The 27,642-nt window shown below is 36.7% G+C and overlaps 1 protein-coding gene across 1 annotated transcript in view; it reads right to left on the bottom strand.

The window, feature by feature from the left end:
- Positions 1-27,421, bottom strand: part of Hel89B (histone acetyltransferase 1) — an 863,997-nt gene extending 836,576 nt beyond the window's left edge. The window contains exons 1-2 of the mRNA XM_090405810.1: positions 26,583-27,421; positions 4,397-4,520 (exon numbers count right to left, since the gene is read on the bottom strand). Of these exons, the coding sequence (XP_090261936.1) occupies positions 4,397-4,520; positions 26,583-26,593 (135 nt within the window). The 5' untranslated portion in view covers positions 26,594-27,421. The remainder of the gene's footprint in view (positions 1-4,396; positions 4,521-26,582) is intronic.
- Between the last annotated feature and the right edge of the window lie 221 nt (positions 27,422-27,642).

Below are 27,642 nucleotides of genomic sequence, written 5' to 3' on the forward strand. Positions count from 1 at the left end.
AATTTCTGCAGTCTCTTTTGTCTCCTTTCTTGTATATTGGGATGATCTTTCCACTTCTCCAGTCATCTGGGATCTCTCCTGTTTGTAGTATTTTATTGAATAGGGTTGTTAAATATTCTATTGATATGCTGCCTTCATATGACCACACAGTTCAGTAGGAATAGTATCAATGCCTGGTGCTTTATTGTTTTTCATCTGTTTTATTGCATATCTAACTTCTTCTTGTAAAATTTTTGGGTGATCATTATTTTCTTCTATTGTTGGCATTGTAGTTTTGTTTCCTTGGTGGAAGATAATCTTAAAATGGTTTGACCAGATTTTTCTTATATATTCAATATTCCCAGTTTCAGTCATCATGTTGTTTATCATTGTTACTGCTTTTGCTGAGAATTCCTTTGTAATTTTTCTTACAGTATCATGGAAGACTTTTAGGTTGTTTTGTTGGTATGCTTCTTGGCATTTCTTAGCTTTTTCTTCTAACCATTTTTCTTTGGCTTTTTTGCATAGGTTATCAACTTTATTTTTTAGTGCTCTGTATTTTTCTCTATTCTCTTCATTGTTTTGTGAACAGCCGTGTTTATTTACAAATGCCAGAAGCATCAGAAATAAATGAGATGAAATAGTTTTACTGATTCAGTTTATTCAACCAAAAATTGTTGGGATAAGCAAAACATGGTTGAATGAGGATGATATCCTGGTGAGATTATAAATGGAAGGATACAATGTTTTCTGTGAGGATAGAAAGGACAGGAAGAGTGCTGCTGATGATATCAGGGGAATCATGTCCACATAAGGTAGACATGAAAACAGCAAACAGAGACAATGGTTTTGAAGTGGTGTAGCGTGACATGAAGGTTAACAAAAAAGAGATATTTATTTGGATGTTGCTATAGCCAAGGAATGTGGAAGGTGGTAATGAAGAAACATATTAACAACTTGGGTTAGTGAACAAGAAAAGGATAATCATTATGGGATTTTAATCATAATAATATAGATTGGAATGAAGATATAGCATTTAGGAATAAGGAAAATTAATTTCTTGAGCTACTGAGAGACAACTATCTTAGGCAGTATATAAAGGAGGACATATTTGAGGATCGAAAGTTTTAGATATGTTCATTTCATTAGAGGATATGATTGTGAGTGGAGTGTTGCCCTTCCCTCCAGTTGGTGAGAATGGCCATGACATGATCACCTGGATTGTGGCTGGCCATATGAAGACTTCTGTATAAAAAGAATCTATGTGGAATTACAAGGCTGGTGATAATGAGAAGTGTAAGAGATAGTTTGGAGCTATAGCATTTAATGAGGAGCTAGGCAGAAAAGAACTAATGCTGCTTGTTAACCAACAGAACATAACAGTATCAATGCATGAATGTATTCTGATGGTCAAAAGGCTGAACAGAGTAGGTATCAAATGGATGAATAAGGGGATTAAGCATGAAATCTGAAAGACACTTTGAAGGCAGCCAAAGATGAATAATGGTAATAATCATTTGCACCAAGAGTATAAAAAGCACACACCAGGAGAGTAACTCAATTTGTAAGAACAGCAAAAGTACAGTGTACAAGGCAGAAATCGGCAAATCAGTCAAGGGAAACCAGAGCTTTTTTTGATGTGTCAGGTAGAAAGAACAATGATTATAGCAAGATGATGTTAACAGACGAAAGTTTGTTAGTAACTGCTACAGAGGACATAATCAAGGTATTCAGTGAGCATTTCATTAAGGTGTTTCATCCTCAATGTAAAATCTCAAGTACAGAGAATGAAATGAGAGAAGGCTCATTGGTGAGCGATCAAAAGGTATATGAGGAGTTAAGTAAACTAGATGTCAATAATGCAATAAGAATAGATGGCATATAACTATGTGTCATAACAGAATGTTCCGAGGAGTTAGCACCAGCCGTGGCCTATTTGTTTAACAAGTCTTGTAACAGCACAAGTTCCAAAGGAGCGGAAGGAAGGAAGGTGAAATAATTCCACTTCACAAAGATGGTGATAAAGGCTATTAGAGGCCATTCTGTATATCTGGAACTGTAGTGAAGGTATTGAATAAGTTGGTGAGAGCTAGGATACAAAAGTGGGTTATTGATAAGTGGTATTCTCAGTGTTTGTCAGCATGGGTTACTTAAATGGAGATCATATTTTGCCAATTTATATAATATGACATGGTAACAAATGCATTGGAGATGGGAGATGTATACACTTGGATTTTTCAAAGGCATTTGATATAACGCGCCTCCGTAGCGCAATTGGAAGAACGACGGTACATTGCGCCCTTCGATTGGAATAGGCCTAAGTTCGATTCTCGTCGCGACGGGAGGAATCTTTATCTGGTCGATTTCAATCGAAGGTGAGTTAGCCGATCTCATACGGAGGTAGCAGGGTTTTTTCTCCCGGAAACTCGGGTTTTTCATCCTGCATACATACAAATCGGCCCTTCAGAACACACGCAATTTACAGACAAAAATTACTAGTTGTGGTGGTGTTGGAGGTGGGTGGTAGATGCCGTTGATGGAGATGATTCGTAGTAGAGGTTAGGTGTAGAGACAGTTGTTGGTGTCCTCCCGCGATGAGTCTTCGGACTCCTTGGAGGTATCAGGAATAATAATAATATATTGCCACATGACATGTTGGTAACTGAACTGGAGCAGATGGGACTGGATGATAGATTAGTGAGTTAGATAGACAACTGGCTCTCAGACAGGTATTAGCAAGATGTGTGTAGTTGATGCAGTATCCTGGAAGAGGAACATCACTAGTGGTGCGCTGCAGGAGTCTGTTTTGGAACCCATTGTTATTTCACTTGTATATTACTAGTATTGGGATGGATTCACATGGAGATATACACTGTTTGCAGATGATGCAAGCCTTACAGGTAGACTTGAATAGATTGTATGAGTAAGCAACAGTATGGAACTGTCAATTCAATGTTACAAAGTGTAAGGTTCTGAAATTTGGTATGCAACAATTGGATGCCATGTATGCACTCGGCAGGGAAATTTTAGAGGAAGATGAGGAAATAAGAGACCTTGGAATGGTGGTGGACAAGGATCTGAAGTTCAGAGGTCACACTGCACAAGTTACAAAGTCATCACATCATATTGTAGCAATGATGCGAAGGACCTTGACGTGCAGAAATAAAGAGGTTATGGTTCCATTGTATAAGGCATTCATCAGGCCTCGTGTGGATTATTGTTCACAGATTTGGTCTTGTGTTTTTCATGGTGATAAGGATATATATTAGAAAGTGTCCAGAGAATGATGACTAAGGTGGTAACTTGTCTTTGGGATGTGAAATATGAAGACAGATTGAGGGAATGCAATTTACAAAGCCTCATGAATAAGGAGGACAGAGGATATGATTGAGATGTTTAAGTTGGAAAGGGTTTGTTAATGAGTTAATGTGGAAGAAATTTATCACAGAATGAGAGAAGGAGATGGAACAAGGGGGCATCCCTGGAAACTGTATAAGGAGTCTGTGTGAGCAAGGGCATAAAGGGCAGGTTTTTTGCATGAAGAGTTGCTGGTGAGTGGAATGCACTGCCTGACAAACCATGCTTTAAACTCATTTAATAATGAGTTTAAAGCAAGGTTTGGTGGGCTTTGTGTATAACAATGTGTACCTCCCATGAGGAGTCTTTGGACCTCCATGGAGTTGTGGTGTTAATAATAATAATTAGAAGCAATTCAAATCCAATTCTGAAAAGTTACTTCTTTATGCTCACCATATACTTGGTACTAATGTAGCAAGATACCAATGGTATTAAATGGTATTGGTACCAATGGTATTAAAACAAAAACCAACTAAATTATAAAAAAGATGTTTATTATACGGCTTATATTTCTCCAGATTTCAAACCAGAATCTTCTGAGAACATTAAATGGAAGAAAATCAATGTACTTTATAGAAGTCGTTACAGGTCAGAAAGATTAATTTTAGAGTAAACCATGGCTATGAAGCATTCTCCTAACCTGAACAAGTATGGTCGCTTTAAACAAACAAAAATATGGGAGACTATTATCTTAAGATCAACTCCTACATAGCTATAATACTTCTTTTTACAACAATAGAGAGAGAGAGAGTGCCAAATTAGGACTTGAGATCTTTTGTCTGTTACAATTTGAATTGTTCCACTTACTCATTGTCGCATGTTAACTGTAACATGTAGAGTACTATGAAGATGCCAGTTTGAAATCTAGTGAAATATAAGCCAGTTAATAAACATCATTTTTATAACTGGTTTTATGTTGTAATACTGTTAAAATAAGTTATAAATATTCTAATTAAATTTTAAACATTAAAAACAATTTCATAAAATATTGTAATACAAACCATCAAATATTAATATTACTTTAAGAAATTGGAATCATCAATTTCTTAAAAATTATTACCTTGGCTAAGAGATTATGCAGTTCATGGGGATGAAGCTTTTGAACTTCACCCAGCTGTAATGCAGCAGCTTTCCTAGTAACTGGTGATGATCCAGTATCCAAGAGAGAAAATAAGCGATCTAATCTAAAAACAGTTGAAAAAATGATAATAAATAATTAATTTATGATGTTATTCCATTATTGTATAGTGATGGATACACTAGCAAGGAATGTATAATCTGAAAAAACATCAAGTTAAATTGTAGCATTCAAAAATGTATAGCAAAAAAAAAAAAAAAAAATATATATATATATATATATATATATATATATTCTTTATTCCCAAATTTTGCTATAAATATTTTTTGCAGTTCAGCATTCTATATCATTCGAAAAAATACAAATTTATTACTGTTATTATTTGAACCCCTTGAAGTCCTAAGACTTATCATGGGAGACCACACACTAACTCACATAATGCATATTATTGCACTTTTCCTTACATTTATTCAGTGAATCCAGCAGGAGAGAAGTCACTCAGGTATAAATTGGTTTAAATGCAACCGATCTCTTTTTAACTATTCCAACTTCCCAAAGAATTAATTCAACACATTCACAAACTGAACATTATAAATGTGTGGAATAAATTCACTACATGCATATGTCCTTGCTCCTCCTTCTAAATTCTGTTATTTTCATACCTGAGAAACACCACTAATCACTTTTAAGCTACTGTTATAACAGATTCATCAAATCTTTTCAGTGATTTCCTTCCAGGTCATTTTTACCCACAACCACAACTACTCTTAAGAAACTCGAGTATTAAAAAACATTTCTTGTGCATGTGATTTTAGAGTATTGGTAAGTGGTCACTATTTCTATATATACAAAATTGGAGGAGAAAGTAAGATAAAGTGAGCACTGATAAGAATCAGAGAGCAGACTGTAAAAGACAAATGAAAGTAAACAAAACAAGGAAACAAGTGTGATCATAGAAGAAATAAAGAAAGTTGTGGGACAGAGCATGTGGCAACTAGAATGAAAACAAAGAGTAGGTGGAAATGGGCTTAAGCGAAGTGGAATCAGTCATATCTGTGGATGGGGAAGGGAAAGTATGGAAATGATGGAACACGAAGGTTGGTAAGTCAGACTAGTAAGGCAGTACAAGGGAGTAACAGCAAAGGGTATGACTTATGTAGAAATAAGAAGGATGTCGTACCAGTGTACAAGGCCTTGATAACAGCACATAGATCATAGTATGCTAATTTGGTTTCTACAGTGATGTGGAAACTGGAGAGGATCCAGTGAATAAGGCACTATATCAAGACTCTGGAATGCTGGTTAGGGGAAGGAGTTGAAGAAATTTAAATTGCAGTATTTGGTAAATGTAGATAGATATATATATGAACACCATATAGATGAACATCAGGGTCATTCAGTCTGCTGGGATATATCCAAAAACATCTTTCGTTGCCATGACGAGTTTGAAAGAAAAATTGTGGAGTCCAGAGAAATCATCCTTAATCATGAACATTTAAATAACAATTTGAGTTACAACCTCTCAGATAGCCATTCTGCTGTTGTTCAGTACTGGCGTTCAAGAGACTGCAAGCACACACTCACCAAACAATGCCACAATTGAAAGAACAACTTAAATGTAACTACAATGTTTTTTCATTTTAATTATGTACTGCAATTTTTTTCCTGTTTCTCAGTTTTTTTATTGCTGTTTCCTATTTTTAAAAGACACCTGAAGAAAGTTATCAAAAGCTGAAACTAGTAGTGTGTTATACCATTAAAACCTTACAATTATTCTCGGTTTCAGTCATTACATTCTCTTTATACAAATATATATATATATATATATATATTTGTATAAAGATAACTTGGTAACCCTAATATACATATATATATATATATATTAGGATTACCAATTTTATAAATTTGGTTATTTTACTCCTAATCCCAAGTAAGCAAACAGTTAAGTTTGCTTACTTGGGATTAGGAGTAAAATAACCTGAAACGTAGTTCAAGTCTAAAGGTGGTGCAACACCAGGGCAACTCATTGTAAAGGTGGGTAAAGCTCTGATCACTATTCTTAGTATTTTCCATAATGTAAAGCACATCTCACTAAGAGATGTATACTGCAATACATTATGGGCGGGGTCACTACTCAGACCGGTTTCAACCTTTTTTTGAGGTCTCCTCAGTGAGTAGCTAGACCCAAATACCAAGGTTTTGGTAATACAGAGCCTTATCAACACTTTACCTATGCAAGTTGCTAAAAGATGCTTTTATTTTGAATAATCTCTGGAGGAAATATAGATGCAAGATTTTTTTTTTTTTTTTTAACCTCGGGAATAATGTATATTAGGGTTACCAAGTTACCTTGGTGGTGCACACCAGGGCAACTCATTGTAAAGTTGGGTGAAGCCCTGATCACTATTCTTAATATTTTCCATAATGTAAAGCACATCTCACTAAGAGATGTATACTGCAATACATTATAGGTGGGGTCACTACTCAGACCGGTTTCAACCTTTTTTGAGGTCTCCTCAGTGAGTAGCTAGACCCTAAATAGGTAAAGTTGATAAGGCTCTGTATTACTAAAACCTTGGTATTTAGGGTCTAGCAACTCACTGAGGAGACCTCAAAAAAGGTTGAAACCGGTCTGGGTAGTGACCCCACCTATAATGTATTGCAGTATACATCTCTTAGTGAGATGTGCTTTACATTATGGAAAATACTAAGAATAGTGATCAGAGCTTCGCCCAACTTTACAATGAGTTGCCCTGGTGTTGCACCACCTTTAGACTTGAACTACGTTCAGGTGCAAACTTAACTGTTTGCTTACTTGGGATTAGGAGTAAAATAACCAAGTTTATAAAATTACTTGGTAACCCTAATATACATTATTCCCAAGGTAAAAAAAACTATTTACTTACACACACACACACACACACACACACATATATATATATATATCTGAGGGGATTTTATAGGATTAACTAAAAGGGATTCTGCATAGAGTAGCAGGAGGATGTAAACAAGAGGCTTTCCCTGGAAGTTGCATAAAAGCGTTATAAATGTAAATTCCTATAACAAATACTCCAGGAAGATAACTGGAAAGACATACTTCAATTATTGCATTATTCTCTTATATACATTTGCTGTCTTTACTGTTCTCCAAATTCTGATAATCATCCTGACCTCTTTCAATGTTTATGTCAGAAGTTTGATTTTCTGCACTCCAAATACCCAAAGAATGAAACTGTCTCCCTTTGTTACTTCAATATTAAATTTAACGTGAGTTGCATTTTCCAGTTCCTTAATCAGGCTAGAAGCTTGTCTTCCAGCTTGATTAAGGAACTGGAATGTTCATCTATCCATGCAACCAGACTAAAAGATAACCTTTGCTATTCTCCCAATTCCTTTGATCTTTGGACGGAGATTCAGTTCTTTCAAATGTGTGACAGATGTCAGCTCTTATAAATTAATCCAAATTTATTTTTATAGAATAAGTACCTCCACCAGTGTTGACAGAAAGAACAATTTATTGTCTGTCTTATTGATGGTAGTGGACTGGGGAGATGAAAAGGCCTTTTCATCTCCTCAGTCCACTACCATCCTAAACCTCTGGTATTCTAATGAGCATATCAAGGCAGTGCAGTCCAAGCAAAAAACTGAATATAAATCAATACTGGACCAAAGCCTTCAGCTTCACCAAAACTATCTACAAATCCAAATCTGACCTTCAGAAGGCTAAGTGTGCAAAAGTTGCTTCATGCTCAATTGGTAATCATGTCCTCTCATCCCTAACCAAGGCCATTAAGCAGAACTACTTACCATTTCAGTTTCAACTTGTATCAATTCCAGAAGGCCAACATGTCACTACCAAAAGTAGTGACCTGAAGGATACTTTCTACCCTGTAGAAAGTATCCTTCAGGTTCTGCACCAGTGGTGTTCAACTTTTTTTCTTTTCTTTTCTTTTTTTTCAGAATCTGCCACAATAGTTTCTGGCAAAAAAGGTATTCATGGCATATAACCAAATATCATACTTCTCTGATGAAAGAAAGATGCAATTTTTATATATGTGAATATCAAAGAATAATTGGTGCGATAAAAAGTAAATTATATTTGCATGCATAAGTTAAAAAATAGTCTGTCAAAAGAGTGGGATGAACAGAACGTGCTGTTATTGGCAAAGCAGTGGACAGGATTTGGGGGTGATTGAGAGTAGGTTATTATGTACAGGATAAGGAGGGTAGGTGACAGAACAGAGGTATTCCTGCATTGGTGACATAGGTCAAAGAAAGGATGACATCCACCATAACACATGAATGGCCAAAGAGAAAGCTGGCTATCCAATTACATAGGGAGGTAGGTAGACCAAAGGAAGGCAGTTTGTTGGTCTGGAGATAGTGCATGTCTGAACCTTTCCATGGCAATTAGTGGGTGATGTAGGCTTAGAGATCAGCCATGGATCTAGATTGGTAGTTCCACACTAGTGATCACTGATGGGCCTCTAAGCATTGGATAAGCTGATTTTTGATAACTTTCTCTAATGAGGTGATGGTAATTGGTTGGTAGCTGGACAGCAGACCTCTCCCTTTTTTGGTATAGACTGGATATGTGCATGTGTTGGGATAAGTGCCAAATGATTATAGAAGATTAAACAGCTAGAGAACAGGTGTTTTCTACTCCAACTTTACAATGAGTTGCCCTGGTGTTGCACCACCTTTAGACTTGAACTACGTTCAGGTGCAAACTTAACTGTTTGCTTACTTGGGATTAGGAGTAAAATAACCAAGTTTATAAAATTACTTGGTAACCCTAATATACATTATTCCCAAGGTAAAAAAAACTATTTACTTACACACACACACACACACACACACACATATATATATATATATCTGAGGGGATTTTATAGGATTAACTAAAAGGGATTCTGCATAGAGTAGCAGGAGGATGTAAACAAGAGGCTTTCCCTGGAAGTTGCATAAAAGCGTTATAAATGTAAATTCCTATAACAAATACTCCAGGAAGATAACTGGAAAGACATACTTCAATTATTGCATTATTCTCTTATATACATTTGCTGTCTTTACTGTTCTCCAAATTCTGATAATCATCCTGACCTCTTTCAATGTTTATGTCAGAAGTTTGATTTTCTGCACTCCAAATACCCAAAGAATGAAACTGTCTCCCTTTGTTACTTCAATATTAAATTTAACGTGAGTTGCATTTTCCAGTTCCTTAATCAGGCTAGAAGCTTGTCTTCCAGCTTGATTAAGGAACTGGAATGTTCATCTATCCATGCAACCAGACTAAAAGATAACCTTTGCTATTCTCCCAATTCCTTTGATCTTTGGACGGAGATTCAGTTCTTTCAAATGTGTGACAGATGTCAGCTCTTATAAATTAATCCAAATTTATTTTTATAGAATAAGTACCTCCACCAGTGTTGACAGAAAGAACAATTTATTGTCTGTCTTATTGATGGTAGTGGACTGGGGAGATGAAAAGGCCTTTTCATCTCCTCAGTCCACTACCATCCTAAACCTCTGGTATTCTAATGAGCATATCAAGGCAGTGCAGTCCAAGCAAAAAACTGAATATAAATCAATACTGGACCAAAGCCTTCAGCTTCACCAAAACTATCTACAAATCCAAATCTGACCTTCAGAAGGCTAAGTGTGCAAAAGTTGCTTCATGCTCAATTGGTAATCATGTCCTCTCATCCCTAACCAAGGCCATTAAGCAGAACTACTTACCATTTCAGTTTCAACTTGTATCAATTCCAGAAGGCCAACATGTCACTACCAAAAGTAGTGACCTGAAGGATACTTTCTACCCTGTAGAAAGTATCCTTCAGGTTCTGCACCAGTGGTGTTCAACTTTTTTTCTTTTCTTTTCTTTTTTTTCAGAATCTGCCACAATAGTTTCTGGCAAAAAAGGTATTCATGGCATATAACCAAATATCATACTTCTCTGATGAAAGAAAGATGCAATTTTTATATATGTGAATATCAAAGAATAATTGGTGCGATAAAAAGTAAATTATATTTGCATGCATAAGTTAAAAAATAGTCTGTCAAAAGAGTGGGATGAACAGAACGTGCTGTTATTGGCAAAGCAGTGGACAGGATTTGGGGGTGATTGAGAGTAGGTTATTATGTACAGGATAAGGAGGGTAGGTGACAGAACAGAGGTATTCCTGCATTGGTGACATAGGTCAAAGAAAGGATGACATCCACCATAACACATGAATGGCCAAAGAGAAAGCTGGCTATCCAATTACATAGGGAGGTAGGTAGACCAAAGGAAGGCAGTTTGTTGGTCTGGAGATAGTGCATGTCTGAACCTTTCCATGGCAATTAGTGGGTGATGTAGGCTTAGAGATCAGCCATGGATCTAGATTGGTAGTTCCACACTAGTGATCACTGATGGGCCTCTAAGCATTGGATAAGCTGATTTTTGATAACTTTCTCTAATGAGGTGATGGTAATTGGTTGGTAGCTGGACAGCAGACCTCTCCCTTTTTTGGTATAGACTGGATATGTGCATGTGTTGGGATAAGTGCCAAATGATTATAGAAGATTAAACAGCTAGAGAACAGGTGTTTTCTCTGGAGCACAGTGTTTGATTACAATTGCAGAGATACCATCAGGAATAGGAGATTTTGATTAGTGTCCAAGTTATTTAGTATTCTTCTCATGACTTTTTCTGCCAAAAAAAAAAAAAAAAAAATCACAGGAAGCATACAGTGCTCAGTTACTGGGATAGTAGGAGATTTACCTTCAACATTTATGCAAGAGTTAGTGAAAAGATAATGCCAGGAGTTTAGCTTTGTCTTTCAGTGCTCCTCTAACAGTGCTGCCATCTGGAGAAGAGAGAATTGGAAGTACAGGTGAGCAGAAGATGAGTCCAATGGCCTCTGCGAGGGACGAGAAGGCATGGCTTCCATTTGCACAGGTGGCAAGTTTTCTGTTGCTGGCCTCTATGAAGTCAGGTTTATGACTCTTTTGTATTGATTGCATGCTTGTGTAGGTTGTATGTGAAGATGGGGGTTCTTGATGAAAGCCACCTGGAGTAAGCTGAGTTGTTTTTTTTTTTCTCTTTCTTCTCTACTCCAACAGCTTTGGTACACTTTCTGTTGAACCAGAACTTGGGAAGTGGATAAGAATTTTGGGTAGAATGAGAAATAAAGTCCTTTGTGCCAGTGAGGATGATGTCTGTGACTTGCTCGAACAGGCATTTGAGTGGGAGGAGTGGAAGTAATAGCTGGACTGTGCAAAGGATAAGTAGAAATTCTGAGGTCATTCCACTTGGCACTTTTGTAGTGTCAAAGGATATGATAGTGAGGTCATCTAGAAAGATGGCCTCACTATCTGGACAGCAGATGGTCAAGTTTCAAGGAGAGAAAGGTGAAGAGGACAGAGTGGTTTTCAGAGCTTGGAGACAAGTAAATGCATCAGATGAACATTACTAAATGGAGCATGGAAACCTTGAGAGGAAGAGGAGGTCAAAAGTAGGGAATTCTAAATTAGCCATTCTCTGCAAGATGTCAGAGCTCACAAAGACACAGGTGCCACTCTTGTGGTGAAAGGAATTGTGAAGTAAGCAGTATGGACATTGAAGGTGGACAGCAATGGATGTAAATGCAATTTGGGTTTCTGTCAGGAATAAAAGGTATGATCTGGATAACAGCAAGTGATCATGAATTTCATTTATGTTTGTTAGTGCCTCAGATGTTAGTATAGTGGATGTGAAAGTTTTTTTTGTGTGTGTGTGAAAATTCTAACATGATTTGTATGATGGGTGTTTGGCCTGTCTTTTTTGCTGGGACTGTTTTTTTTATTTTGTTTTGTCACAGTCACTGACAATGTTTGTATGCTTCATTATAGGTTTATTTAAGGTTAGGATGGAAGGAGTAGGGACAGGCAGTAAGAGGAGATAGACAACTGGACATGACATACAGAGAATGACTGGTCTCCTAGACATAATGTAGCCTTGACAGTGCCTCCTGCATACCACTACTTGGGAGAGCATGTGGCAGCAGGATTATGTACCAGCTGACCATGAAGCCAACTGATGTTACTTCCAGGTTCAGGGCCCATGCACTATCGGGTGGCCAGTCAGCAGCACTACCATTTTTACTGATGTGTATTCAGGGTGAAGTTCTGAGTCTCTAAGTATGTCTGGCATGCACTTTAGGAGTATTACTCACACTGTAAGGAGAAGAGGTGGAGAGAGAAACAGGAACCCCCTGCTCTGGAAACCAAACATGGCATTCACCACTTCAGGTCTCCAATAAGCAGGGTACTGGTATTTCACCAGCTGATGAAGAATAACCAGCTAGTGGGGTTCATTGACATTTCTTCCAACTGGGAACATATCCTTTTGTAGTGGGAATTCTTGCTGGGTTCTCCAGAGTTGCCGCTTTTGTGAAAGCAGATTACACCACAGGAAGGCAGTGACAGGGAGAGGCCGTATACTGCACATCACCTGACCATTATAAAACAGGAACTGCCCCCCCCCCTCCTACAGTTTCCAAATGTTAGTTTACTATAAATGGCCTTGTCTACTCCCTTTGGAGAATAAAAGGCACCAGTGGATTTATTATATATTTTTTATTTATCATTGTCAAAAATGTCAAAAGTGCCTCCGTAGCGCAATTGGAAGAACAACGGTACATTGAGCCCTTCAATTGGAATAGGCCTAAGTTCAATTCTCATCACGACAGGAGGAATCTTTATCTGGACGATTTCAATCGAAGTTGAGTTAGCCAATCTCATACAGAAGTAGCAGGGTTTTTTCTCCCGGAAACTTGGTTTTTGGTTTTTCATCCCACATACAGACAAATCGGCCCTTCAGAACACACCCAATTTACAGACAAAAAATACTAATTGTGGTAGTGGTGGAGGTGGGCGGTAGATAGTGTTGATTGAGATGATTCATAGTAGAGGTTCGGTGTAGTGGTTGAGACAGTTGTAGGTGTCCTCCCGCGATGAGTCTTCGGACTCCTTGGAAGTGTCACGAATAATAATAATAATAATAATAATAATGTGATAAATTGGCATTGTTTTCTTGAAAGCAAAAAACTGAAACGAAAGATGGAAATACTATGTATCATAGTTCTGCCTTGATATGTTCATTCAAAATAGGGGAACGATATTTAGATTTCAATGTACTAAACTTAGAAAACGATGATTTGCAAAGCTATGTTGATCCAAAATGCATGAATAACTGTAATTACATTTCTCATCATCAAATTCTTGACATACATCAGGATCTTATGATAGTACTACATGAAAAGTTACATCATTACAAACTTCCTATCAACAATTTTCCTAGATTAGCCTGTTATCTGTCAACATTCTAATATTATTAGTTCTTATATTTCTGTCTCCTAAGGCACTTTTTACTATATCAATCAAACTGGATACCTCTTGGTCTTCCAATTGGTTTTATCCTGCCATCTTGGCAAAGACTTGTTTAGCTAATCTTTTCTCTTTCATTCTGTTTAAGTGGCCATACTACCTGAGATTAGCTCTAACAATCTCAACTTCTTTCTCTATCTTCATTTTTAATATGATACTGCCATTGATGTTTGGTCCCTTAACGTTTCTCAGGACTCATCTGTGGTCTCCAGTCTCTGATCAAGAGTTTTATTTCTAACTCAGCACACAGATCCATAAGTTAAAACTGGCTTGAACACAATCTTGTATACAGCTAGTTTAGTGTTTTAACTAATTTCTGTCTTATTCCATATAAATTTATTCAGTTCACCATACCAGCTTTGCTAATTCAGCTGTCTATTTCCAAATTTAAAAAAGCCATATTCACTAAAAATTGAACCTAAATAGCTAAAATGTTTTACTTGTTCTATAGGAACTCCATTCAGGATGCAGTCGATGTTGTCAATGTTTCTGCCAATTTTGTCTTTGTCATTTTAATGATGATTTTAATACCAAATTTATTACAGCAGTAATTCAATTTAGTCAGGGAAACTTGCAGACTTGTCCTGGATTTATTTAGGAATATAACATCATCTGCATAAAGTAAGGAGCTGAGATTAAAGTCTCCAATTTTGATATCAGGTTTAATACTGCTTTTCTTCATAATGTGATCCATACAGATGATGAATAATGGTGTAGATAATGTACACCCTTGTCATACACCAGACTTAACATCAAACAATCTTCCTCTACCTCCTTTAATTCTAACTGCTGATTTACAACTCAAATAGAGACTCAAATAGATATAATAGAGATTATATTACTTGATATAATGTCCCATTTACACCATATAACTGGAGCGTTTGAACAATTTTCCACTTAGCACCTTGTCATGTGCTTTTCCAGATCTACAAAACTTAAATACAGATGTTTATTATATTACCATAATTTCTCAACCATTTGTCTTAAAATGAAAATCTGATGTTATCGACTTCTGTTTGGCCTGAACCTAGCTTGTTCTCCAAGCTTCTTCACCACAATTTTTCTTAGCTTTTTCTTAAGAATATTTGCATAAATTTTACCAGGAACACACAGTAGAGAAATTCCTCTAATTCTCACATTCAGTTTTATTTACCTTTTTACAAATGAGCACTCTACTCCAATCATCTATAATTCAACCCCCTGACCAGTCCTGAATTATGCTGTGTACCCATGATAAAACTTTTATACCTCCATATTTTAGTTTCTGGTTGAATATTATCTACTTCAGATGCATTTCCACATTTCAAGTTTGTCATAGCTTTTTCCACTTCAAGTACAGCTATATATTCCAGATGTCATTCTTGTTGAGTGTTTTCAACCACCATTTTGTCACTGCTTGTATCATTTAGCAATCTTTCAAAGTATCTGGTAAACCAAAAAAATCCATGCCATTTTTGGGAGAGTACGCAGCAATGACTCATTTTATTTTGTAGTAGTTTGCAGAGTGCAATTTTTTATATACATCATAAAGCACAGATACTCATCAATCAATTGGTGCAATCTAACTTGGTGTGCACTCTTTTTCTGTGACTTTGAACCCTTTTAAAATGTCAATTGAATCTGGTGTAATTCAGCCTCTTTGGCTTTATGAATTTAAACTCTGTTTGAAGGCTTCAGAAGCATCCCCTGCAAAATATGCTTGATATTTGGAAAAGATGTGGTAGCAGAAAGTACTGTGTAGAAATGGGTTAAAAAAATTTGTTTCTGGTGATAAATCACTTGAAGATGCACCAGTGTTAAACCTTGATAAGTGGGAATCCTAAAGAATTCCACATCTATCATCGTTTAACAGATAGAAAATTAAGATACAAAATTTATGTAGGAAAATGCTTAGAAAGATCTCACCTATTTTTATCTTCTGTGTTTCAGTAACACCTATTTTTGTCTTCTGTGTTTCAGAACCTATTATGTCGATCTGGTACTTATCCACTTCTTCTGCTAGTTCCATTTCTTTTCAATTGATGCTTCTTATGTTGATGATGCCAATCTTGATCTCTGCTGATGATGAGTTAGTGTTTGTTCCAGTAGTGTTTTTCATTTTTCAATATCTGAAATCCATTACAGTTGTTGAATGTACAATGCAGCATATCACTAGCAGGTTCGTTTTCAAGTTTACTCATCATCTGCTTTTGTAATAAAATTATATGGATACATGTTTAATGCTAAACTTTGCCAAGGCTTTGTAAAGATTATTATTACATGACACCTCCAGGGAGTCCAAAGACTCATCAAGGGAGAACATCTACTCTACAACTCTCTGTTTCCACCACTCAATCCACCAACTATAACTAACTGCAACTACACCAACACCATATACCACCCATACACCACCATTAATATTTTCACAGAAATCACAAACATCCATGCCCACGGCGGGATTCAAACTAACACACGTTTGGCTGGAGAACGGATATGCTAACCACTCGATCAACCAGACCAGCATGATTGGCATAAAGATACTGCATGGAACCCCTGTTAAGTAAACTGTAGTAAATGGGAATGAACCTGAAACTGATATTGTAAATAAGAGGTTGGCAGATGGGCAGAACATCACGGCAGTATACAGTGAAGTTAAAAAATCAGGGTAAAGTCATATGACCAGTTGTGTACCACAGGACTCAGGATATAACTATTTACTAGCTATTTATTTTTTACATTAAAGATATTGGAAATGATCTGGGGAAAGGGGGGGGGAAGCAAAATATCTAGTTGTTTGTTTTCTTTGTTATGAAGATAAATTAGAGTATACAGAAAATAAAGGTACAGTGATTCTGCAGAATTATCTAAATAGACTAGTAATTTATACCAAGGATGATGTTTGCCAGTTCAATATTGGAAAATGCGAAGTTATGCACCCAGAGATGAAAAAGACTATAAACTATAAATCACATACATATTAAGAAACAAACTAACAAGAGGAGATAAAAATGTTATTCCTCTTTATGAAGCTTTTATACAATGACCACATCTGGATAGCTATGGACACATTTCATGTAGGTTTCTTGTGGAAAGGGTCCAGAGGCAAATGAGCAAAATGGTGACTGGTTTGTGGAGTGCTCTTCACATACCTAAATGGTCAGTTAAGGTTTCAAGCTTTTATGAAGCCTGTAGGGAATGCACAGAACCAACTAGACTTTCTGAATCCAAGTCTGATCCTCACTTTCTTGTGGTGAACCCCTGTAGATGTCAACCCTGAAGATGTCAACAACAAACAAAGAGGGAATGGCAATTATTGTATTAGCTGGCCTCCCCCCCACACACACAAAAGGGATGATTGTTGTTGTTGTTCCATCCAGTTGTTTTCGACTCCTGGTGATCCTGTGAACAAAGGCTCTCCATCCCACTCAGCCTCTTGTCCTTTCTTTCAGTAATTGTAAGTTCAAGTTGGTATATTCCTTTAGGGTGTCCATCCAACTCTTCTCATTCCCTCAATCTTCCCCAACATAACTGCCTTTTCCAAAGATTCATCAGCTCACATATGTCCAAAGTATATCAACTTCTGTTTAGCAAACATTGCCTCCAAGGAGCATTCTGTCTTTATTCTGAAACTGTCTTATTGGTCATTATTGCAGTCCATGAGATTCTTAATAGTCTCCTCCACACTAAAAATTCAAATGAATCAATTAGCTTTCTATCTTTCTTCTTAATAATCCGTCTTCCACATCCATACATCACTAATGGAAATACCATTGATTTGACAATTCTAACTTTCGTGTCCTTACTCATAATTCCTCTATCTTTCATAATTTTTTTATCAGGTTTAACATTGCTTTTTTTCCCCATGACTATCCTTCTTTTAATTTCATCTTAACATTTACCATCATTTCTGATTCTGGACTTCAGTAAATCATAACTTTCAATTTCTATTTTATCTCCCTCTATTATAAATTCCTTTAAATTGCCAGAAGCCAACACTTTTGTTCTGCTGATGTTTAAATTAAGCCTGGCTTTGTTACTTTCCATCTTAACCAATAGAATCAACCACTCTAGATCTTCCTTAGTTTCCGCTATGAATATCGTATCATCTGCATATCTTAAATTATTTCTTTTTCTGCCACCAATCTTAAAAAAAGATGATATAACATGATAAAATGCCATGCCTGGGAACTGTCTGGTTTAACAAGGACCCTGCTGTTTTCGTCAAAAAATCAGGGAAAACAGTGAAAAGTTAGCTTCTAGAAGAAACTCAACCTCAATAGAAGTGAAAACAGACATCATCAATATAAGAGGCAGAACAATGAAAAGAACTTGCAGAAAAGTAAAAGTATGGTTTAAAATTGGAATACTGTGAGTTGGCATACTAATAATAAAAGACAGAAAATCTTTATATTTAATTTAAAATTTTAAAAACAAAATTTGTGATTTCATTTAAGTTATTCTGATATTATCAGTTTGGATATTGTCACTGTTTACCAATATTCAATTGTCAGATACCATTGAATTAATCCAGTAAGAATTTTCATCTGATATTGTCAAACTTTTTGGTTGTTATTCACTCTGGATAGTTCACCTTTCAACAAAAAGTGATCTTCTCCAACTGTTGCCAATTATTTTTATAGAACTGTTTCAAAGATGCCCCTCGACAATATTTTGCCAACAAATACACACTGGTAAATTGCAGAGTTTGGTGGATAGGTGAAGGAAAGATGATATGATAAAGATGTTTTAAGTTAATGAGAGAATTTTACTGTATTAATACAGTGGGATTATCAAAAGAATAGACTATGAAACAAGAAGAACAAGAAACTGTCCCTGGAAGTTGTGTAAAAGTGTGAGGTTTAGACTGAGAACCATGGGTGAGTAGAAACGTATAATAATGTGAGCCATATGTTACATATGGCCCACATTATTATACGGAGTAGAAACATGGACACTCTCCAATCTGAGTGTTTTTTCACACTCAGATTGGAGAGTGTCCATGTCTCTTTGAAATGTGGATGCTACAAAGAATTATGAGGATATCATGGAAAGACAAATGAAGAGGTACTAGATATGATAGGCATAAACAGGAGCCTGATGAAAGAAATTAAAAAGAGAAAAGTCAGCTATTTCGGACATATTCTGAGACAAAACTGCCAACAAAGGACACTTTTCAAAGGAACTGTTGAGGGAAAGAGAAAGAGAGGAAGACAAAGACTGGAGTGGATGAAAAATATAGAAGACTGGACTTATCTCTCATATGAGGAGTGCAGAAGAGAGGCGCAGAATAAGACATGGTGGAGAACACATTACTATTATTATTATTATTATTCAGGCCTCCATGGAGTCAAAAGACTCATCGTGGGAGGTCCTTCCTAAGAAACACAAAGTCTATCAAGACTCATCGAGGGGAGGTTCCCCCCCCCCTAAAAACACAAAATCTATCATACCACTCCTTGAACTCATTGACCGTTCTCACTCTCACCACTCCATCAGGCAATGCATTCCATGGTTCAACCACTCTCCATGCAAAGAAACCACTCCTCACCCTCTTGCTCACAGTTTCCTTTCGTAACTTCCAGGGATGGCCTCTTGTCATCACTCCTTCCAGCTGTTCAACCAAGCGAAAGAACTCCCCAGTGTCAACCCTGTAACCACCTCTCAACATTTTAAAAGTCTCAATCATATCACCTCTCCTTCTTCTATCCACCAAACTCTGCAGTCCACATTCCCTCAGCCGATCCTCATAACTATCATTGTACAGTCCTGAAACCATCTTTGTTATCTGCCTTTGTACCACAGTTAATTTATCCCCTTCAAATCCTGGGAACCAAATCTGAGAACAATAGTCCAAGTGTGGTCTGATCAGGGTCTTATACAACAGAATGATAACTGTTTAATCTCTGCAGGTCAGTGTCCTTCTCATTATTGCAGCAATCCTCTGTTATCTTCACCACCTTTGCAATATGTCCCCTAAATTTCAGGTCTATCAATCATCAACCCCAGATCTCTTGTCTCCCCTACTTCCTCCAGTATAACTCCTCCCACAGAGTATGCAGTGTCCCATCGATGTTTCCCAAACCTCAAGACCTTACATTTTGCTGCATTAAACCGACACCCCAATCATCTGCCTATCTATCTAGCTTATTCAAATCCTCTTACATGACTACTACATCTGTACTATTACTAATAACCCTTCCCAGCTTCACATCATCTGCAAACAACTGAATATCCCCTTGCAATCCACTGGAGTGGATGAAAAATATAGAAGACTGGACTTATCTCTCATATGAGGAGTGCAGAAGAGAGGCGCAGAATAAGACATGGTGGAGAACACATTACTATTATTATTATTATTATTCAGGCCTCCATGGAGTCAAAAGACTCATCGTGGGAGGTCCTTCCTAAGAAACACAAAGTCTATCAAGACTCATCGAGGGGAGGTTCCCCCCCCCCTAAAAACACAAAATCTATCATACCACTCCTTGAACTCATTGACCGTTCTCACTCTCACCACTCCATCAGGCAATGCATTCCATGGTTCAACCACTCTCCATGCAAAGAAACCACTCCTCACCCTCTTGCTCACAGTTTCCTTTCGTAACTTCCAGGGATGGCCTCTTGTCATCACTCCTTCCAGCTGTTCAACCAAGCGAAAGAACTCCCCAGTGTCAACCCTGTAACCACCTCTCAACATTTTAAAAGTCTCAATCATATCACCTCTCCTTCTTCTATCCACCAAACTCTGCAGTCCACATTCCCTCAGCCGATCCTCATAACTATCATTGTACAGTCCTGAAACCATCTTTGTTATCTGCCTTTGTACCACAGTTAATTTATCCCCTTCAAATCCTGGGAACCAAATCTGAGAACAATAGTCCAAGTGTGGTCTGATCAGGGTCTTATACAACAGAATGATAACTGTTTAATCTCTGCAGGTCAGTGTCCTTCTCATTATTGCAGCAATCCTCTGTTATCTTCACCACCTTTGCAATATGTCCCCTAAATTTCAGGTCTATCAATCATCAACCCCAGATCTCTTGTCTCCCCTACTTCCTCCAGTATAACTCCTCCCACAGAGTATGCAGTGTCCCATCGATGTTTCCCAAACCTCAAGACCTTACATTTTGCTGCATTAAACCGACACCCCAATCATCTGCCCATCTATCTAGCTTATTCAAATCCTCTTACATGACTACTACATCTGTACTATTACTAATAACCCTTCCCAGCTTCACATCATCTGCAAACAACTGAATATCCCCTTGCAATCCACTGACAATGTCATTGATATAAAGGTTAAACAATACAGGTCCCAGTACTGAGCCCTGTGGGACCCCACTCGTAACCCTTTGCTTCCTTGAAACTGCCCCACCATACACAATTCTCTGATACCTATTGGACAGCCAATCCTGAATCCAGTTGACCAATCTGACATCCAGACCCACATGATGCAACTTAAATATCAACTTATCATGTGGCACCTTGTCAAATGCCTTTGCTATGTCTAAGAAAATGGCAGTATATGCTTTTACCTCATCTAATGCTCTTGTAACTTTATCATAAAAGGCTAGCATATTGCTAAAACAAGAGCACCTCTTCACAAATCCATGTCGACTCTCACAGATAACATTACCCTCATCTGCCCAATGCTGTATACAGTCCTTCACTACTTTCACCAAGATCTTACTAACTACTGATGACACACAAACTGGTCTATAATTACACTTCCAGTCTGCTACCGCCCTTATGCAATGGCACTATCTTACCTTCCTTCCATTCTATGGGCACCTTTCCAGCAGCCAGACTTTTACTGAAAAGCAAGGTCAAAGGCACTGTCAGTTCTCTAGCACATTCTCTCAAAACTCATGGTGAAATACCATCCAGTCCCACAGCTTTACTGACATCCAGAGTACTCAGTATTTGAAACACACTCTCTTCCTGTACCTCTAAACCTTGAACCTGCCCTATCTCTCTAGCATTAAAACTGACTCCTCCAGGATGAAATACTCCAATAAAGTGTTCATTGAACAATTCTTCTATGTCCTCTGCATCAGTCACTCTATTCCCATTTTTATCCCACAATATCATTCTTACACAGACATTTCTCCTCCTACTGGCCACATATCTAAAAAATTGCCTAGGATTTTCTTAGAATCTTAGGGCTAATCTCCTCTCATATTCCAGTTTCGTCTTCCTTACCATACTAGTCACTCTTCTGGCCTGTGTCTTATACTCTTCATGCATCTTCTCTTCTTCTGTCTCCTTATATCTCTTCCACAGCCTCTTTTTTGCATGCAATTCCTGTTTAATATTGTTTGTCATCCACTTTACTCCAACTTGTGTCCTCTTGTTCACTATACAACTTACCATTGCTACTAACAAATATTCTTTCATAATTTCCCATGCACTAATGATATCCCGGCCTTCCAATTCCTCCTTCCATGAAACTTCCCCAAGTTGACGTCTTAGACTATTATAATCACCTGCCTTATAATTCCACATACGTTCCCGTCTCTTTGATACCCCTGCATGTCTATTCATTTTCCAAGTCAAAACCATATGGTCACTCTCTCCAACTGGTGGGATAGAGGTCATCTCAGTTATTATCAACTCTTCTGTGCTATGACCAAATCCAAAACTCTTGAACCTCTTGTTACCTCTATTACATGTTGCCTAAGACATTTGTCCCTCAAGAATTCTAGAAATTCCATTCCCTTATTGCTACATGCATCTTCCTCTCCCTATTTATACTACTGTAGTTAAAATCTCCCATAACAATCATTCTTCTTGCACTTGCCAAACTCAACTGTCTAAACATTCCCTAAACATGGTAGTCAATCTCCTGGAGGGAGAAGACACCTAACAGGAGAGGAGAAACATTACCAGAATGTGCTATGAATGCTGAAAGTATTAAGGATTTTAAGGTGCAATATGATAAATATATTGCCGTTTGAGTAAACTTCCCATTACGAGTATGCTGAATCCAAGGGATTGATTTGATGACAATTATGAAATATGAGAAGTTTTATCTAAGTTCCCAGACACTTGTAACATAGTCAATATGAAGATCAGATATTTCCAATGATAAAATAATATTCATCTTCATCAATTAAGGCCATATTAGCTAATTCAAAATAAGGAGGAACACAGAATAATCAGCATGAAGATTACCTTCATGTTAAATTCTGTATGCAGGAAAATATTAATTAAACTTTAACAATATTATAGATACAAAAAAAAGTATTAATTCTTATAATACTTAATTTTTTTTATTTTAAATGTATTTTAAATATAATTAATTAATATATATATATATATTTTTTTTTTTTTTTTTTTAAATACATGTATAAATCATTTTTTGACCTTGAAAATGTTTTAAAATAAAAAAATAAAATTGTGAACAGGCCCAAATAACTTATTATCTACTATAATGGTGGACATTTATAGTACATTCGTGCCATGAGTGGACTAAATTACATATAATTTTTATTGATTTTATATTTTTGGAGAGTGGTTAGTGAATGGAATGCACTGCCTAAAAGTAGTAAGTGCCGAAACTGTAAATGGGTTTAAGACACAGTTCAATTATCGTTTTTGTATGAGAGTGTGAACCTCCCACAATGACTCAAAAGACTCATTGCATGCTGATGTTAATAATAATAATATGGGTGCAGAGTCTGTGGTCTTGATGTAGGTAGTCAAGTCCACAAATTACTGGTGTCAGTTATGCATGGGTAATGGAGGTGATGCACTCATAAGAATAGAATGTGATGGTTATAGCATTTTTCAGAAAGACAGAAAAGATAAATGGGGAGGTGGCATATTAATGATGATTTCAGAAGAGTTGTGTCCTTGAAACTAGAAGAAAGCAGTATTCATAATGGCTCTAAGGCCATTCAAGTGAGAATGAAGCAAGCACGAATTTTAGATATTTAATGGGGTGCTCCTGTACACCAGGGAATGCTGAGGGAGATGATTCTGAAATGGTTGGACAGATGAGACTGAGTGAGAAGGTGATAATAATGGGTAACATTAACTGCTTAAGCCTTCCCTAGAAGTAGGAAATAAAAGGTGAGCAAGTATATTAAATTCCTTGAGCTACTTAGGGACAACTATCTTATGCAGAATGCAGTTGAAGCCACAGATGGGACTTGAGTGTTATATTTAATAATATCGTATGACAGTGATAACAGATGTCACTATGATACCATCACAACTGAGGAGAGTAATCATGTGGTTCTGATGTGGAGAGTGTCTAGGCAGGTACAAGCTTCACAGAATAAAAGAGATTTGTCAAATTACTGAGAAGGGAACTATGATAAATTAGCAAAACAGATTTGGTGATCAGTTGAAAGGAAGAGAAATCATTAGTGCCTAGGAATTAGTCCAGAATCAGTTACTTATGACAATGTCAGATTGTATTCCTAATGTTAGGAGGATAAATAAAGTAGTAGTGAAATGGATTAATCATGGAATTATACAGGAGTTTCTGAAAAAGATTATGTTATTTGTGAGATATAAAGAACAGGTGACCCTCAGTAGCATGTATCAAGTAGTGGTGAAAGTGTTAGAGAGGCTGATTAGAGACAGAACAAAAAGCTGAATTGATGAGAACTGAAATCTTTCAAGTGAGCAACATGGGTTTGGTAAGGAGAAGTCATGCTTGAGTAATTTGGTTACATTTTATAATAAGGTGGTGAGGGTACTGCATACAGGAGTATTTGTAGTGATTTATCTAGATTTTATAAAGCATTTACTAAAGAATCGCCTGGTTAGCGTATCCGCTCTCCAGCCAAAAGGCTGTGGGTTCGAATCCCGCCGTGGGCATGGATGTTTGTGATTGTCTGTGAAAGCACTAGCGGCGGTAGATGGCGTTGGTGTTAGATGATGTAGACTGGTGGAGTAGTGAGACGAAGAGTTGATGCCTTCCCTCGATAAGTCTTTGGACTCCCTGGAGGTGTGATATAATAATTTGACAAAGCACTGCACTGTCAAATTTGAGCAGAATGGGCATATATAGTAAATTGGTAGCTTAGTTACAGGAATGACGGACTGAGAGGAGCCAGTGAGTTGTGTATGGAGTTGCAGCGTTCAGGAAAAAGAAAGGTGACGTGTGAGCTACTACCGGGTTCTGTTCCAAGACCAATGTTGTTGAATTTATATAATGAATGATATACTTCTGGGGTGTGAGATTCATATGTTTGCTGATGATGCTAAATTAGGAACAGTGATGTCATGAAGTTCTGATAAGATGATGTTACAAAAGGATTTGAACAGGCTAGTGCTTCAGAAAGTGGACGAGGTAAGGCATCTGGAGATCTTAATGGATAGGAAACTGAAGTTCAGAGGGCACATCACGAAAGTTTTAAGGATTACGTGGAAAATTGCTATAATGCAAAGAACACTAACATGTATGGATAAGGAAGTGACAATTCCTTTGCATAAGGCTATTTGGATTTCTGCACACAGATCTGGTCATCTGGCTACACTGGTGATAAGAAAACATTGGAGAGAATGTAGAGGCAAACAAAAACTCTCTAAGGACTCTGGACTATTCACTGTGAGAACAGACTGGGGGAACATGGTCTTCAGAGCTTAGAAGGAGGGGTGATATGATTGGAATGTATAAGTGTATTATAAATGTATAATGAGATGAGTCTAACAGGGGAATTACTGCACAGGATAACAGGTGATGTGAGAATGAGAGTTGTAAAGTGCACAAAGGTCATGTGATTAAGGAAGGGAAAAGAATATTTTTTGCTTAGCTGGTGGTGAGTGCTACAACACTGCGAGTGTTTGACCTTCTGGGAGCACAGGATACTGTTAAATACTTAATGATAAATATGTCTGAATGATATTTTGTGGCAAAATTGAATGGAACGGGAAATGTTCAAGGAACTAAGGTGAATAAATTGGAAGTGCAAGAGGTATTAAGTAAACTCAATGCTAACACAAAGTCCAAATATTCTCATACTAGGCGTTCCAGAAAGTTCATCACTATACATAACACTAAGTTGTTCAGAATAGAATTCTCGATAATATTTGCACAGGTTTCTTATGTGGAGGCCTGTCTAGTTTTGACAGACCTGCACATAAGAAAGACAGAAGGTAAAAAATGAACTGGATATGAGAAATGAATATCTCTAACCTTGTCAAAGAAAGTTTACAAGCCATCACATGAGAAATTTTGTGAAGAATGTAAGCTAACAAGTTACCAATCTTCTGATAGAGATCAACATGATAATATACAACAGAATAGTTTCTCAAAGAGGAAATTAATGTCATACTGCTGCATTTTGTTCTTTAGCCACTTATGCTGTTCTACTAATATTGTAAACAGAACGAAAATCCATCAATTCTCTGCTAAAGTCATGCAGTTTTTTTTTTCTATTTTTTTTTTTCAATAATGCAACTCAACAGAAATTCACCATATCAAATCTTCCATTGTAATAAACTACTCCTATGTTCCTTAGAAGCTTTTGTCTGATCCTATATTGACAACTAATGCAAAACTGTGGAATCATATGATTTTATGCATATACCTTTCAGTATGACATGACTTTAAGCATTCTGCAAAACTACAGTATATAGTGGTGACAGATGGCAGTTGACTAATATGCAAAATAATAGAAAGCAACAGTCAAGGTGGACCACTCATGATGTGCTTTGTAATCCCATGAAAGTAATCTGTACCAATCAAATATATACAGAATGTGTACTTATTTTGTTAAATTTTAAGTTTTTTTTTTTTAATGAACAATAAATTTATATTACTTGCCTTGTGGTCATCCTTAATATTCAGTTCAGATACATTTGAAAAATATTGATCCCTCATACACATATGTATAACAGAGTGAGAGGGAATGAGAAAGAGAGAGAGACATTTTTAATAGTGTTTCTTAAGTTTCATTTTGATTATGTTCACAAAATCAAGTTTTATTCATGTGTTATAAAATGAAACTGTTTTTAAATTCTTGCAGTTAAACAGAGAACGCATGGGTATGATCTGACAACTTAACTCAAATAATATAATAAATAAAATTAAATATCTTCCGAGCCTTCCGATTTCATTCTTACTAATTACGTTTGACACGTTCCTTGATTCAAATTCAATATATAAATATATATATATGTTTGGCAATGACACGTTTTTATGTGTATGTACTTAATTCGAGTAGCGTTTCATTAATATGCACACTGTAAATGCATATTAAAAACCCCACTTCGGGACATCAGAGTAACGACAATATGTGGGGAATTTTGTTGCACTTATTGTATCGCATCTAGAACATGTTTAACATTTGCACTACGAAAATGTTTCTGTAACGTGGAGAGCATTGTAACATCATTTTCGCTATTTAACTTATCGTGATATCACGATGAGAAGAAAAGAGAATTAAAAAGAAAGAATGAAAATAAAAGAAATTTAATTGTTTCTATCCATCATTATACTACCACAATAACTGAAAAACAAAAGGTACGCATCTCTCTCTCTTTCGGTTACTACACATTAACTGGTACAAAACAGTTTTACTTCGATACAGTCATTAAATCCATATGAAATACACCCCAACCAGTGTCCAACCACCAATTAACAGTTTCTACTAAATATGCAAAATAATTAACACTCCATTCTATTGCAATATTGTTATCCGATGCGTAACAACGCATGGTGATATTTATAGTGTGGGCCATCTTGTCTCTAATGCCAAATATACCGGCAATGCAATACGCGATTGGTCGATAAGTTCCAAACTCTCAAACCAGACATATTTTTTTAAATATGAACAAAATCTAATACAAACTTTTTATTACTAACCTACTTTTTATTGATGTAC

Source organism: Typopeltis vanoorti, chromosome 15, assembly GCF_054136105.1.
Source record: "Typopeltis vanoorti isolate ZY-2024b chromosome 15, IOZ_Tvanoo_1.0, whole genome shotgun sequence".
NCBI classification, from domain to species: Eukaryota; Metazoa; Arthropoda; class Arachnida; order Uropygi; family Thelyphonidae; genus Typopeltis; species Typopeltis vanoorti.